The sequence below is a fragment of the Neoarius graeffei genome, chromosome 4, assembly GCF_027579695.1.
Source record: "Neoarius graeffei isolate fNeoGra1 chromosome 4, fNeoGra1.pri, whole genome shotgun sequence".
Taxonomy (NCBI): Eukaryota; Metazoa; Chordata; class Actinopteri; order Siluriformes; family Ariidae; genus Neoarius; species Neoarius graeffei.
The window spans coordinates 88,268,652-88,285,835 of record NC_083572.1 but is presented as its reverse complement, the minus strand read 5'-3'; the positions used below and the strand labels follow the sequence as shown (position 1 = coordinate 88,285,835).

Sequence of the window (17,184 nt, the reverse complement as noted above, 5' to 3'; positions counted from 1 at the left end):
TTAACACGGGGCAGCTGTGGCCTGAGGTTGGGCTGAAGTGCCCACCTAACCCCCAACTGCTCCCCAGGCACTGTAGCATAGTGTGTGTGCTCATTGCTCACTTGTGTGTGCATGTGTGTTCACTGCTTCAGATGGGTTAAATGCAGAGGAGGAATTTTGGCATATATCCATAAGACAGGTTTATATGAGCAGAACAAAATTGTGCAATTTGAGAGAGAACAATGGATTAAATTCTTATTGAAGTAGTTTAATAGCAGTTAGGATCATCAGTAACAGACCAACATCCTGTCTATTCCAGGCTTCACTCCCATTACACAAGTTTCTTGAGCAACAGTGGACATCTCCCAGTGTGGAATTTTGAAAACTGATATCACAGAAGCTTTTAGAGGCACATCCCTTGATTGTTAAGTTTGCCAGGTCTAAAACTGGGAAAAGAAAAATATCATTACCATTGGTTAGTACTTCACAGAGATGGATGTATATGAAACCCAAGTTGATAATTTACAACAAAATAGACTTCAGTGAATTTCCTGGTTACACAATTGTACTTTCTGACCATATAGGACATGGTTATAGAAGCAAGTTATTTATAATCACGCTTGGTGTCATTACGAGAACTGACAATACACTATATATTAACTCCACATCCAAACTTGATTAATTGTGCTATTTAAATGAATGGCATACTCACGACTATGATGTCTAAGCATTCTCATTATTTTGTCATTATTCATGCTTCTTTTTGACTGTTTTCTCTTTTGGATTTGACATTTCTTTTTTTTTTAAACTTGGAACTCTATTTTGGACCTTGAACTTTGTCTTGAACCACTTACCTCATCTTTGTCAGAATAAAAACAAAGCTATGGTATTATTCCAAAATGATAGCATATAAATAGTATGTACTATATTAGTGAAAGCAACCATATACACCTAACCTGTTCAGTCATACAATGACCTTGACTTCCCACACAAGAAATAGAAGAGGTGCATGTTGTGTCTGTTAACCTCTTGCAGCTTAAACACTGAAGTCCATTTGGTTTGTTGTCTGGCTCTGTGAAACACACATAACAGCAAAGCTGTAGTTTGCAATACAGCAATATTTTTCTCATCACAAATCCCATCTTCATAGGAGGTCGAGGTCAGAGCACAGGGTCAGCCGTGATACAGCACTCTGGAGCAGAGAACGTTGATAGTCCTGCTCAAGGGCCTTATAGTGACAGCTTGGTGGTGTCAGGGATTGAACTTGTGACCTTCTGATCAGTAACCCAAAGAAATAATGAAACCTACAGTACAGAAATAACGTAACCACATCCTTATCTCATTGTTCTTCTTCCTCCTTGTCCAGCACTGTTGCCTATTGAGCCACATATCATATTAATTAGAACATAGTTTTACACCAGATTCCCGTCTAGCCACAACCCTCCCATTTCTGGACTTGGGAAACTACCATTCACACCTATGGGCAATTTAGAGTAGCCAATTAGCCTCGCCTGCATATCTTTGGACTGTGAGGGAAACTGGAGCACCCAGAGGAAGCCCACACAAATACGGGGAGAACATGAAAACTCCACACAGAAAGGCCCTCGTCAGTCACTGGGCTCGAACCCAGAACCTTCTTGCTGTGAGGCAGCAGTGCTCACCACTGCACCACCATGCTGCCTCTTATCTCACTGTATATTTCCACTTTTATTCAAAGTGTTTTTTTTTTCCCTGTGCCACTCAGGAGTATTTTTCAAATGTCCTGCAACTACCAAAGCACTAAACCACCATGAGAATTATTCATACGTGGTGATAGATTTATTAGAACATTTTAATTTATCTTCAGACAAAGATAAAATTAAAAAACCTGCCACTTCACCAAACACTTGAATTAGCAATTATTTAATCCGTGTGTGTGTGTGTGCGTGCGTGTGTGTGTTTGCTTGTTTTAATCCCTTGATTTGTGTGGGGTTTGTTGGGTTTTTTATGCTCCTTTAGGTTTTAATTTCATGGTGTTCTTAGTCCCTGACTTTGTGAACTAATATGAAGGCATGTTTTTGATAGAACCTACAAAGCATTTCTGTAAGGCGCTCTGGATAAGCTCTCCTGAATGCTGCAAATGTAAACCGGAGATGGTATAACATGCCAAACTAGGCTGGATTGGACCCTCTACCTCTTTTATGCAGATGAATATATTTGTTGAATAGAAGGGTAGTGGTACTGACTACCATGGGCTTAAATCTAAAATACTGCTATTTGGTACATCTAGTGCCAACAGCTCTTCAACACTTCCAACAATCATCTGAATTAGAGAAAATTGTGTTCACCACTAAGGGGCACTATAAATACAAAGCTGTGCCATAGAAAGTCAGCAGTGCAACCTCAGACTTCCAATCATTCATGAATTAGGACCTTGGAGATATGATTGATTGTTTATGGTTAGTCTGCATTACATTCAGTGAGGAATTGTGACAGTGAGAATTATCTATAGGGTCTACAGCAACTTTTTTTCTTATCCTCGTTGTGACAAGCTGAATATATGTGCACAGAGATGTGCAAAGATTGTCATCGGCTGTCCATTACTAGTGATGGTGACTGCTTCATTAGGATGTGTGGAAATGCTGGATGGGCCACGAGGCCCGTACTAGAGCGACAGAATCATGAACGACCCGGCCGAGCCACCATGGAATGTCTGGCCTCGTGAGCTCTTGCATACTATTCTCCTTTCCTAATGAAGCACCTTACACAGTAAGGTAAGACAAACCACATCGTGCCCCTATCGTGTTGTCTCTTTGGACCCTCAGACCTGATGCGAAGTGGTGCACAAAAGTGTCGCAGACCTGATGGGTATGGAGGTTGCCGAGTGATGCCATCCATTGGCCATTTGAGTGGCTCTTCTGCATGCCATCTGGTGGTGTGCCATTGACCCTGTTGGGTTCATCTGCCACATTGCACCAAAAAGCGCCCTGCTGCCAACGCATTATTGGTGATGTACTATTTAACCCATAGCTGGAACCCAGGCAGGTGCTACCACTCTGGGTCAGAGTGGACCTGGGAGCAATGGTGATTAAGGAGTAACTCCACTTTCCCCAATACTCAAGTCCTCCCGGACCTGAGACTCGCCACCGGTTGCAGTTTAAAGTCATACCCAGGACTAATGTGTGCAAAGATTAAATCATAAAGGACCAGAGTATGGTTAAAAATGGCTACATTATTTCTATAATATGCCCTCAGTTCATCCCCTAAAAGTCTCATTCTCATTATCTCTAGCCGTTTTATCCTGTTCTACAGGGTTGCAGGCAAACTGGAGCCTATCCCAGCTGACTACGGGCGAAAGGTGGGGTACACCCTGGACAAGTCACCAGGTCATCACAGGGCTGACACATAGACACAGACAACCATTCACACTCACATTTACACCTACGGTCAATTTAGAGCCACCAGTTAACCTAACCTGCATGTCTTTGGACTGTGGGGGAAACCGGAGCACCTGGAGGAAACCCACGCAGACACGGGGAGAACATGCAAACTCCGCACAGAAAGGCCCTCACCGGCCACGGGGCTCAAACCTGGACCTTCTTGCTATGAGGCGACAGCGCTAACCACTACACCACCGTGCCGCCCTCCCCTAAAAGTCCACATGAAAAATTGTTGTGTGGTTATTTATAAGTACACTACCGTTCAAAAGTTTGGGGTCACCCAGACAATTTTGTGTTTTCCATGAAAAGTCACACTTTTATTTACCACCATAAGTTGTAAAATGAATAGAAAATATAGTCAAGACATTTTTCTGGCCATTTTGAGCATTTAATCGACCCCACAAATGTGATGCTCCAGAAACTCAATCTGCTCAAAGGAAGGTCAGTTTTATAGCTTCTCTAAAGAGCTCAACTGTTTTCAGCTGTGCTAACATGATTGTACAAGGGTTTTCTAATCATCCATTAGCCTTCTGAGGCAATGAGCAAACACATTGTACCATTAGAACACTGGAGTGAGAGTTGCTGGAAATGGGCCTCTATACACCTATGGAGATATTGCACCAAAAAACAGACATTTGCAGCTAGAATAGTCATTTACCACATTAGCAATGTATAGAGTGTATTTCTGATTAGTTTAAAGTGATCTTCATTGAAAAGAACAGGGCTTTTCTTTCAAAAATAAGGAAATTTCAAAGTGACCCCAAACTTTTGAACAGTAGTGTACATACTCAGAATAAACAATTTTACTCATCTTTAAAATGATAAATTTTTAATTTAAGCATCTCACTCAAAATGGTGATGTAAAATTACAACTGTAGGTATAGGAAATCTAGGTGCGGTATTAGCTGATGTTGCTACCAACTTTCATACACCAAACTCCTGTCACATTAACAGAGACCAGAATCACTCGCAAGTCTTTTGGTCACATTACAGCTCACGATGGGTTTGCGAATACAACCCCGATTCCAAAAAAGTTGGGACAAAGTACAAATTGTAAATAAAAACAGAATGCAATGATGTGGAAGTTTCAAAATTCTACATTTTATTCAGAATAGAACATAGATGACATATCAAATGTTTAAACAGAAAATGTATCATTTAAAGAGAAAAATTAGGTTATTTTAAATTTCATGACAACAACACATCTCAAAAAAGTTGGGACAAAGCCAGGTTTACCACTGTGAGACATCCCCTTTTCTCTTTACAACAGTCTGTAAACGTCTGGGGACTGAGGAGACAAGTTGCTCAAGTTTAGGGATAGGAATGTTAACCCATTCTTGTCTAATGTAGGATTCTAGTTGCTCAACTGTCTTAGGTCTTTTTTGTCGTATCTTCCGTTTTATGATGCGCCAAATGTTTTCTATGGGTGAAAGATCTGGACTGCAGGCTGGCCAGTTCAGTACCCGGACCCTTCTTCTACGCAGCCATGATGCTGTAATTGATGCAGTATGTGGTTTGGCATTGTCATGTTGGAAAATGCAAGGTCTTCCCTGAAAGAAACGTCATCTGGATGGGAGCATATGTTGCTCTAGAACCTGGATATACCTTTCAGCATTGATGGTGTCTTTCCAGATGTGTAAGCTGCCCATGCCACACGCACTTATGCAACCCCATACCATCAGAGATGCAGGCTTCTGAACTGAGCGCTGATAACAACTTGGGTCATCCTTCTCCTCTTTAGTCCGAATGACACGGCGTCCCTGATTTCCATAAAGAACTTCAAATTTTGATTCGTCTGACCACAGAACAGTTTTCCACTTTGCCACAGTCCATTTTAAATGAGCCTTGGCCCAGAGAAGACGTCTGCGCTTCTGGATCATGTTTAGATACGGCTTCTTCTTTGAACTATAGAGTTTTAGCTGGCAACGGCGGATGGCACGGTGAATTGTGTTCACAGATAATGTTCTCTGGAAATATTCCTGAGCCCATTTTGTGATTTCCAATACAGAAGCATGCCTGTATGTGATGCAGTGCCGTCTAAGGGCCCGAAGATCATGGGCACCCAGTATGGTTTTCCGGCCTGGACCCTTATGCACAGAGATTCTTCCAGATTCTCTGAATCTTTTGATGATATTATGCACTGTAGATGATATGTTCAAACTCTTTGCAATTTTACACTGTCGAACTCCTTTCTGATATTGCTCCACTATTTGTCAGCGCAGAATTAGGGGGATTGGCAATCCTCTTCCCACCTTTACTTCTGAGAGCCGCTGCCACTCCAAGATGCTCTTTTTATACCCAGTCATGTTAATGACTTATTGCCAATTGACCTAATGAGTTGCAATTTGGTCCTCCAGCTGTTCCTTTTTTGTACCTTTAACTTTTCCAGCCTCTTATTGCCCCTGTCCCAACTTTTTTGAGATGTGTTGCTGTCATGAAATTTCAAATGAGCCAATATTTGGCATGAAATTTCAAAAGGTCTCACTTTCGACATTTGATATGTTGTCTATGTTCTATTGTGAATACAATATCAGTTTTTGAGATTTGTAAATTATTGCATTCCGTTTTTATTTACAATTTGTACTTTGTCCCAACTTTTTTGGAATCGGGGTTGTACTTGGCAATGAAAAATTGGTAGCATCGCCACCAATTGTGCAATGCATGGTGAATGTTCTCTGAGGTTTGCGAGTTGGTTTATGGTGTGTCTCTGCCTTGTTAGTGGCCAAAAACATCATGAAATTTTTCAAAAACTAAGTGGCAAATACTCGCAAATGGGTTTGGAAATACTTCCCGAAGCTCAAGGAAGCATCGCTACCAAATGCTTCATTTTCATCGATAACCTATCGCAAAGCATCACAAACTGTAGTGTGACTGTAACTAAAGCCAAAGCAAATCTATGGAGAGATGCAGCTCTATCATGATAAAATCTATTATGACTCACTTTGTCTTCAGTTGGAGGAACTGGTGAATATAATATTATCAAATAGTCCTCATTAGTTCAGTCCTAAACACTTATACACTTAATCAGTGTTAGTATAAAACCATCTCAAGTCTAAAACCAAAATGACAACTTAAAAGGTGGTACTGAATGAAAAAAATGTATATATTTTCTTACCAGGGATAATGATGATGTTGCAATTATCAGATTCACAGCAAGAGATGGAAAGGAAACCACTTGCTACTCCAACATTAGCCGAGTAAGTGGTTTCTAAAACACCTGGATTTGCTTGATTACAGACAGCCTGTGGAAGGCAGCCATGAATCTCCCCAATCATTTTCACATTAAGCCCTTAAACAGGCATTTAAACATAAAGTCCTTATCATACATGGCATTAAGTTTTCAGTTACATTGTACATACCTTAACGTTTCATAATACTTTATATATAAGAAAGAATAAACAGAAGTTTTTTGCTAATGCTTACCTGGCACAGAATAATTGTATCTCAAAGGAGTACATGAGTTGCCTGGTGGACACTGTTGTGAAAACGTGGTGTTACACAATCCTGAATCACTAGTGCAGTTTAAACAATCCAGCATGGTTACTTGGGGGGAACAAACAGCAACTTAAAGGATTAATAATCCAGGTAGTAGTACACAGCAGGCATCAATATATATAAGCATGCTAACAATAGTTAAATCACTTGGCCTGGACCAAGGAAAACTCTATGCATTGTAACACCACTAAATATAAGGAGTTAGTTATTTCCAGAGATGGACAAAGTACCCAAATTCATTACTTAAGTCGAAGTACAGATCCCGCTGGTCACATTTGACTCCGATACAAGTGAAAGTTGTGCAATCAAATTTTTTACTTAAGTTAAGGTACTGAAGTACTTGCTTTTAAAAATACTTAAGTATTAAAAGTACAGTGGAGGAAATAATTATTTGATCCCTTGCTGATTTTGTAAGTTTGTCCACTGACAAAGAAATGAACATTCTATAATTTTAATGGTAGGTTTATTTTAACTGTGAGAGACAAAACATCTCATTCATTCATCTCATCTCATTATCTCTAGCCACTTTATCCTTCTACAGGGTCGCAGGCAAGCTGGAGCCTATCCCAGCTGACTATGGGCGAGAGGCGGGGTACACCCTGGACAAGTCGCCAGGTCATCACAGGGCTGACACATAGACACAGACAACCATTCACACTCACATTCACACCTACGGTCAATTTAGAGTCACCAGTTAACCTAACCTGCATGTCTTTGGACTGTGGGGGAAACCGGAGCAAACCCACACGGACACAGGGAGAACATGCAAACTCCACACAGAAAGGCCCTCGCCGGCCCCGGGGCTCGAACCCAGGACCTTCTTGCTGTGAGGCGACAGCGTTAACCACTACACCACCGTGCCGCCCGAGACAAAACATCAAAAAGAAAATCCAGAAAATAACTTCATATAAAATATATAAACTGATTTGCATTTCTTTGAGTGAAATAAGTATTTGAACCCTTTAGCAAACAAGACTTAGTATTTGGTGGCAAAACCCTTGTTGGCAAGCACAGCGGTCAGACGTTTCTTGTAGTTGATGACCAGGTTTGCGCACGTCAGGAGGAATTTTGGTCCACTCCTCTTTGCAGATCATCTCTAGATCATTAAGGTTTTGAGGCTGTCGCTTCGCAACTCGGAGCTTCAGCTCCCTCCATAGGTTTTCTATAGGATTAAGGTCCGGAAACTGGCTAGGCCACTCCATGACCTTAATGTGCTTCTTCTTGAGCCACTCCTTTGTTGCCTTGGCTGTATGTTTTGGGTCATTGTCGTGCTGGAAGACCCATCCACAACCCATTTTCAGTGTCCTGGCAGAGGGAAGGAGGTTGTCACAGGATTTTACGGTACATGGCCGCATCCATTCTTCCATTGATGCGGTGAAGTAGTCCTGTGCCCTTAGCAGAGAAACACCCCCAAAGCATAATGTTTCCACCTCCATGCTTGACAGTGGGGATGGTGTTCTTTGGATCATAGTCAGCATTTTTCTTCCTCCAAACACGGCGAGTTGAGTTAATGCCAAAGAGCTTGATTTTGGTCTCATCTGACCACAGCACCTTCTCCCAATCACTCTCAGAATCATTCAGGTGTTCATTGGCAAACTTCAGACGGGCCTGCACATGTGCCTTCTTGAGCAGGGGGACCTTGCGGGCACTGCAGGATTTTAATCCATTACGGCGTAATGTGTTACCAGTGGTTTTCTTGGTGACTGTGGTCCCAGCTGCCTTAAGATCATTAACAAGCTCCTCCCGTGTAGTTCTAGGCTGATCTCTCACCTTTCTCGTAATCATTGACACCCCACAAGGTGAGATCTTGCATGGGGCCCCAGACCGAGGTCGATTGATGGTCATTTTGTATTTCTTCCATTTTCGAACTATTGCACCAACAGTTGTCTCCTTCTCACCCAGCTTCTTGCTTATGGTTTTGTAGCCCAGTCCAGCCTTGTGCAGCTCTACAATCTTGTCCCTGACATCCTTAGACAGCTCTTTGGTCTTGCCCATGTTGGAGAGGTTGGAGTCTGATTGATTGATTGATTGATTCTGTGGACAGGTGTCTTTTATACAGGTATCAATTTAAGACAGTTGTCTTTAATGCAGGTAACAAGTTGATTAGGAGTGTCTAATTGGTCTGTGGGAGCCAGAACTCTTAATGGTTGGTAGGAGATCAAATACTTATTTCACTCAACAAAATGCAAATCAATTTATATATTTTATAAAATGTGATTTTCTGGATTTTCTTTTTGATATTCTATCTCTCACTGTTAAAATAAACCTACCCTTAAAATTATAAACTGTTCATATCTTTGCCAGTGGGCAAACTTACAAAATCAGCAAGGGATCAAATAATTATTTCCTCCACTGTACATTTTCTGTCAACGCATGGTTGTATTATTGCCACAACGCTTACAAAACCTAATGCCTCTGAAGCAACTGACTGGATTTACTGACTAGTTTGTAGAACCTGTAGAATAAACACCTGGTAGAATGTTACAAAATGAAACACAACTGGACTGACAAAAAAAGATAGTGTCATTTTTCTTTTTATTGATTGATTGATTGATTGATTTAACACTCCTACCCACCACCACAAAGCAGCATGGTTGTGCTTTGATACAGCTCCGGCAGTGTGTGCATACATGTATGTGTATGTTAATCATGAAGACAGTGGAATAGCTGTAAATGCAACTTGCTCAGAAAATAATTATGCTAAAACACATTTCTGAAAGGACTTCAGAGAAGTTAACATTATGCATGCTAGCATAATTCCGTTTTTACATGCTAAGTGTCCAAGTTAACTAGCTATGTGTTAACTTTAGTCATGGACAAGACTATGGCAACTTGGTGGGCAAATCCATAGAAAGTCATTTGACTAACCAGACTGCATAGCTATTGCAACATTATCGCTAGCTCTAAAAGCACAGACAACTTCATTGCAAGCTTTCTCCTGGAATAAAATATTTACATACATCAATATGCTTCCGCAGGTTGGACGGCAAGTTTTTGTAGGCCGTGCTGTGGTTCATTTTAGGCAAACAAAGCAAACATTTAAAACTAAATGAATCTTTAACCCTTTCAGAAAACTGAAACATGGGTTCTAGGTATGGCCATGGGTGCATGCATTCCCCAGAAGAACCGTCTCCTTCCATTCTGCCATCAGCTGATCGTGTTCAAATAATGCTGCCGAGAAATCATTGAATTTGATTTTATACAGTCTATTGTCATGATCTGACCCTAGTGATTACTGATAGGCTATCTCAGTGTCACCTGTGAAAAAAACAATCACGTTTTAGAGAAGAAAAGAAAAAACATCCACTTTCAAAGCTGTTTCATAGAAACGAGTAACAAGGACCTTGATAGAAATGTAGTGGAGTAAAAAGTATGATATTTGCCTTGCAAATGTAGTGAAGTTAAAGTCATAAGTTTCCAAAAAAAAATAATACTCAAGTAAAGTAATTGTAAATTTAGTGCTAATGTTTAGGAAAAGCTGTATGAAGCTAACAAATGCCTATTTGTAATTAGAAGCCTGTGCAAAGAAGGTTACACGCAAGATAAAGTAGATTATCTCTTTAATGTGATAAGGACAATGAAAAGACCGAATACTGTTATATGGAATGAAGAACGGAAGATCAGGATTGTTATGGAATGAACAGTAAGCTGGGAAGACATCATCAAAGATGCTGAAGACCAACAGGAAAGAAGATACAGAGAATGGATTGAGAACTGTGAGGGTGTAGGTTGGAAGGTAGAATATCATCATATTGGAGTTGGTGCAAGGGGATATATCAAAAAAGCTTTAGTTAATCTCTTCAGATATCACTTTTGTTTTAGTCCTACAGAGACCAGAAAGTTTATCAAAGATGTGCAAGGTAAAGTAGAAAAGGTGTCGTTATGGTTGTGGTTGAAGAGAGATGACCAAGTATGGTTGGAGAGTTAGGTGAAAGTAGTTAACACCGACGTATGACACCTCCTGATGGAGGGACCCCGCCGTACCAGTGCTATCAGTCGAGGATAAGGTACAGTATCCTCCTGATGATGTCGCTAGTTGGATCCAGGAATGGAGCTGTTAGCTATGAAGCATCTCCTGTAGGTGTTTGTGACCCCTGTCTTTAATGCAATAGTTCTCCAAAAAATATTGTACGACCTTCCAGTTTACGCTGCTAGTGTTTCAGATCTTACTGTTGTCCAGTGCTTTTTAAAAAGATGTTACTGTATAAGAGACACTATACATCAACTAGTTTTAACATCTTGGCACTTTTGGAGAAGTGTGACCACTGCCTTTTTAATAAAATTAAAAATAGAGATGACCCTGCGATGACCTGGCGACTTGTCCGGGGTGTATCCCGCCTCTCACCCATAGTCAGCTGGGATAGGCTCCAGCTCGCCTGCAACCCTGTAGAACAGGATAAGCAGCTACAGATGATGAATGGATGGATGGATAAAAATAGAGAATGATCTGAGTGCCTTAGAAATTGAACCTGTATAAAAACCCAAGATAAACACTGAACATTTTAAGGATAGTTTTTTTTAAATAGGTTAATATTTAAATATAATTTAGCTATATATATTTTTTTCCTTTCTTTTTAGATTTTGTAATCTTTTTCATAATTGTAAATATTGTAATTATTGCTCATTACCTTTTTTATTTATCTTAAATTGTAACATCTGATGTGTACTTTCATCTGATGAAATAAAGACTTTTGGACTGAGTTGAACTAGTCAGTCAAATAACAACTGAATAAAGGCAAGGTTACATTTACTACTTTGGATGAGCAGCAAGTCTTGAGACTGGACCTCTGCACAATACATCTTTTGGAGTGTGATTTTAAAAAAAAAGGTATTAATACCGCAGTATATTTTCCATGCAGAAACAAAAACTGATAATGTTAATAAGCTATGAATATTTTTTGATTGTTCCTAGTTCATACGTTGTGTGTGACCTTCTTTTGGTGGAGAAATAGCTTCATAAATTTTTTGAACAACTATTTAAACACTTTCCAGCCCAGAATTGAGTTTTAACCTAAAACCTGGATGCTACTTAAAAAGAAAACATAACATAAAACAAACATGACTGCAGAATCTAATACAGCTAATACATTAAATACCAGTTTACTGAAAAAAGCTATATAAATATAATATAAAATAATTACCTGAGAAGAAGAGAGAGAAAGAGATGTACAAGGCAAGAAGCAACTTCATTTTGATGGACAAATGTTGATTGGTGTCTGCATCATATCATCATCATGGAAACAGCACACCATTCTGGAATTATTAAGATGATTTAATAGGAAGAGAAATTAATCACTCATAAGAAAAGGGGTGGTTCTGTCAATTCATGGCATAATCTCTGTTTACCGTTCTGTTTAGTGTAACAAAGCAATAAGATGAATATAAAATGTTTGTTTTCCTGAGTAATCCAATGTGTGCTCAATCAACAAAAGCAAAATGCAAGTGAGGATGGATAAAATGGAAGCCTACCCTTATCAAAAAGAAGTATACTTCAAGTTCATTTTATTAAGTAACGTTAAAGTATATTTCCTTAAGTATACTTTTGTGTACCAAGTATACTGATATCAATGTACTTACAGTATACGTGTAAGTAAACTAATCTAATACTTTTGGGGACTAAATTGGCCCACTTTTAGTTTATAAAAAGTATATTTTAAGAGAAGTAAACTTTAAGTATACAACTAATATTTTTTTAATTTTGTACTGAAAGTATACCACACGTAAACTTGTATACTAACAGTTTACTAGTTCTATACTTGTAGTCCACTCTTTAGTTTACAAAAGCATACATCATAGGATACTGGAAATATACTATGAGTTTACTTGTTTTATACTTCTAGTCCACTTTTTAGTTTATAAAAGTATACTTTATAGCATATTGGAAATATACTATTAGTTACTGGTTATATACATCTAGTCCACTTTTTAGTTTTGAAGTATACTGCAATTACCCTTCTAGGTATTCTGTTAGTTTTCTAGCCCTAACCCTTACCTCATGCACACTACCAGTAAACAACTTAAGTGTTTTGTACCTTAAGTTACAATGAAGTTATAAAGGTAAGAATTCACAAAATAACAACAGATACTCTGGATTAAGAACATATTCATTTTCTTTAAAAATCAAAAATTGAAGCAATGTTGTATTAAATACCAAAGTATAAAAACATGGCAGTGACAACTGAAATTGACAACCAAGCTCTAAAGAAAAATAAATAAATAAATAAATAAAATGTATTATCTCACTCAGGAGAAATTAAAAAAAAAAAACCTCATATGGAAGCACAGACATACCTAAGAGTCAACAATGCTGAAGCACAACTACAGGGCAAGTACACTTAAACATAAGGCACAAATATTTTAATACTTTATTACACTTTTGTTAAATATATCTTGATCAAATGTTTAAGTATAAGCTTAATATACTTAAACTTTTCTATATACTTTTCAGTATAAGCCAAGTATACTTATGCATAACTTTATTAAGTATATCTCGAAGTAAATAAAAAGTAAACTGAAAGCATACTCTCTCTTATTTTTAGTTTAAAAGAAGTATACTAGAAGCACACTTGAATAAACTTCTTTTTTGTAAGGGTATAGCTAAGCAACATAGGATTTTACACAATCTAACTGGCAGTCTTGAGATTTGAAGACACAGGTTTTAGACTGAGAGCAATGTACAGGGTGTTTCAAAAAATTTGATATCGTTTCACAATCTAATAACTTTGCCAATTCTCATTCAATTGACCTCGAATTTTAACAGCATGTGTGGAAACAGGTCAAAATTTTATGTTTAATGTTTTTTGTTTTTATCTTTTTAGGTATAGCAATGCCATTCACTGGAAAAGAAAAGGCGTTTTGTGTGTTAGAGTACGCTCGAACACAGTCGAACAAGACTGTGCAGTGTGCATTTATGATACAATTCTCTAAAAATTCACCAACTGCAATGCAGATTTGGACATGGCACAAAAAGTTCAAAGAGGAAGGCTGTCTGTGCAGGGCAAAAGGATCTGGGTGACCACCAGCATTGGAAGAGACGGTCGAGCAGGTTTGCGAAAAACTCTTGCGAAGTCCATAAGAAGAGCAAACCTGGAGACCCAGATTCCTCCAATGATAGTTTGGAGTGTCCTGAGGAAACGTTTGCAAATGAAACCCTACAAGTTGCACCTCATTCAATGCCGTGTCTCAGGCGGCGCACATATTGAAAATTTGTGAAATAATTCATGGAATCCACATACGTTTTGAATTTCTCATTCATATTTTGAGAAATAAATCTTGTATTGCTCAACATTAAGCCTGTTGAGTTTGATTTGCCTAGACTATGTAGTTTCTGGTATATTTACATCTCAAATAATATCACATTTTTTGAAACACCCTATACGTATAATGGCTTCAACAGGAGAGCTGTATGTAGTAACAGAAGGATTGCAATGTGTACAAAAAAAGTGGGAAGAAAATTAAAAACAATGGCTCAACTACATCAAACTTCTTAAGACACCTGAAAACACACCCAGACAGGTTAGTTTAGTTTATATTAGTGTCAGAGCAATGTTACTGTTGTTAATGAGACAACCCTCTGTTTTATCAGAGCGTATTCATGGCACAATTATCAAAGACATCTGACCTAAGGTCAGGTCAGAGATTGGTGTCTCTGCTACTGATAACAATGTAATCCAGTAAAACCTGTCGCATGGACGGGTGGTGGCATGTCACACAGTAGGATGAAAACAAAACCTGTCAAAGGTCAGATGAGCTCCCTGTAAACCAATAACCATCGTGCAACACCTAGGGATAGGTAGGAGTAGCGAGCCCCATCCTACATTAGCTTGAGTTACCCAAGGGGACTCACCATGATGATGTTCATGATGATGCGTTTGACCTACTTACTACGTCTGTTAACACTAGAACAACATCTACATCCATCCATCCATTATCTGTAGCCATTTATCCTGTGCAGGGTCGTGGGCAAGCTGGAGCCTATCCCAGCTGACTATGGGTGAGAGGCGGGGTACACCCTGGACAAGTCAGTCGTTAGGTTATCACAGGGCTGACACATAGAGACAAAGAACCATTCACACTCACATTCACACCTACAGTCAATTTAGAGCCACCAATTAGCCTAACCTGCATGTCTTTGGACTGTGGGGGAAACAGGAGCATCCAGAGGAAACCCACGCAGACACATGGAGAACATGCAGACTCCACACAGAAAGGCCTTGCCGGCCACTGGGCTCTAACCCAGAACCTTCTTGCTGTGAGGCGACAGTGCTAGCCACTACACCACCGTGCCACCCACTACGTTTACTAGTTACTGGTTATTTTAGTAAGGCTAATAGTTGTGCACTTCACAGTCCATTTCAAGATTTCTTATGCTGGTATTAGCAGACATTTGGGGAACAAATGAATGATGAGTTTTGAAACATAAAACTGTTGCCAGTCATTTATACACACGTACCGTATGTATAAAAGACTGGCAACAGTTTTATGTTTTTATAGGTTATTAAGAACACCACCTGTACACCTACTCAATCATGCAAATATTTAATCAGCCAATCACGTGGCAGTAGTGCAGTCATGCAGATACGGGTCAGCAGCTTCAGGTAATGTTCACATCGACCATCAGAATGGTCATTGATTTGGAACATGGCATGATTGTTGGTGCCAGATGGTTTGGGCTGGTTTGAGTATTTCTATAACTGCTGATTTCCAGGGACATTCACACACAACAGTCTCAAGTGTTTACACAGAATGGTGTGAAAAACCAAAAGAAAAATAATCATGTGAGTGACAGTTCTGTGGGTGGAAGAGTCTTGTTGATGATCGAGATTAGAGGAAACCAGCCAAATAGTTTCAAGCAAATAGGAAGGATACAGTAACTCAAATGACAGGACAGGCACAGTAACTCAAATAATCACACTTTAAAACTCTGTTTATCTAAAATAAAATCATCTCAGAACATTAAACCTTGAGGTGGATGAAAACCTTTCATCCAATCAAACCTTGAGGTGGATGGGCTCATCATCGCCAGCGAAAACAGCATGAAGGAGTAACCACTCGCGTGAGTAGCGGAACTGGTTGCAAAATCCAGAACCACATGGACTGGGCCTCAAGATCCCTGGGCCCGTGGCACAGATGGGTACTGTGACGACGGAGAGGTCCTTTGGTTGCAACGGAGTTGTCGAGTTGTTCCATTATGATGAATGTCGCCATTCAGCCAGTACAACAGTCTGTCGTTGCCCGCCATACTAACCCTCCAGGGACGGTGGATGGGCTACAACAGCAGAAAAAGGCCACATCAGAAGACTTCTGTTCCTCTTCTGTCAGCCAAGAGCAGGAATCTGAGGCTCCAGTGGGCACAGGCTCAATAAAACAGGACAGTTGAAGATTAGAGGGAAAAATCACCTGTTTTTTTTTTCTTTTCAGTCTTTACCTGTCACATTTCTGTGATCCTGTGCCAACTGTAGCCTCAGATTCCTTCTCTTGGTTTACAGAAGTGGAACCCAGTGTGGTCTTCCGAGTTTTATTGTTTTATTGTTCGTTATTATTTTTTCATTCACAGATAAAAAGTTTTAAAAGATGTCAAGACCAAATAGGAATTGTTATGTTGGACCTTAATGTTTTTTTATGTGTATAAAAATGTGTATGTGTACACTGTTTCAGCTCAGGCAATAAGGAAATGGGAGACATGAGCATGACTTTGAGCATGACAGCTTAAAGGAGATACACAGAACCTTTTATTTTAAATACATTTCTGAGTGGATAGTATCTCCATCCTTGACTCTTATATGCTGCATAAATGGGAATAAAAAAAATATATTTTTGAGAGTCAAAATCGACCGCAAAGTTGGCATTCGAGCTGCCCCGCTGAGCCAGTCAGTCCTGAGTGCGTGACATCACAGCAAGAACTGGTTTTAAGGCCGAAGCCTTTGACAGCTATAGACCAAAGTCATATAAATAAAAATGTATGGTGAAAGTAAGAAATACTGTTACCGACTTGCTCAACTAAGACTGATTTGACTTAATTGATTGTGGGTTGACTCTCATTAAAACAGGATAGGTGTTATAACTTATGCAACATACATGTACATGCATGCATTTTCACTGATAAAATGTAAAAGGCTAATTAAATAATCAGATGAACTGACAATCACATTCTGAAGCAAATTAAATAATCTTATACTGGTAACTTAAATACACAATACAAGTTGCATGTATTAATCTAAATGCAGGTAAACAACGAGTGGTGGTGGTGTTGTTTTGTATCCAAATGAGAGTCGGCACTTACCTGTCTGTG

General features: G+C 39.3%; 1 protein-coding gene across 1 annotated transcript; it reads right to left on the bottom strand.

The window, feature by feature from the left end:
* Positions 1 to 234: 234 nt before the first annotated feature.
* LOC132884625 (phospholipase A2 inhibitor gamma subunit B-like) lies at positions 235 to 16,595 on the bottom strand. The gene is made up of 6 exons (XM_060918466.1): positions 16,541 to 16,595; positions 12,035 to 12,109; positions 6,822 to 6,941; positions 6,514 to 6,687; positions 929 to 1,051; positions 235 to 425 (listed from the first exon to the last, which is right to left on the bottom strand). Exons 1-6 carry the CDS (start codon positions 16,593 to 16,595, stop codon positions 235 to 237), a joined length of 738 nt encoding a protein of 245 aa, XP_060774449.1.
* Positions 16,596 to 17,184: the final 589 nt, after the last annotated feature.

What these genes read in the sequence shown, in the direction of transcription:
- LOC132884625 (XM_060918466.1), bottom strand. Translation starts at nt 16,595, where the DNA reads ATGCTCAAAGTCATGCTCATGTCTCCCATTTCCTTATTGCCTGAGCTG. An exon ending in TTTCTCTCTCTTCTTCTCAG is followed by an intron (nt 6,942 to 12,034) that starts GTAATTATTTTA and finishes GTTCCCCCCAAG; the next exon opens with TAACCATGCTGGATTGTTTA. An exon ending in CAACATCATCATTATCCCTG is followed by an intron (nt 1,052 to 6,513) that starts GTAAGAAAATAT and finishes TGTGTTTCACAG; the next exon opens with AGCCAGACAACAAACCAAAT.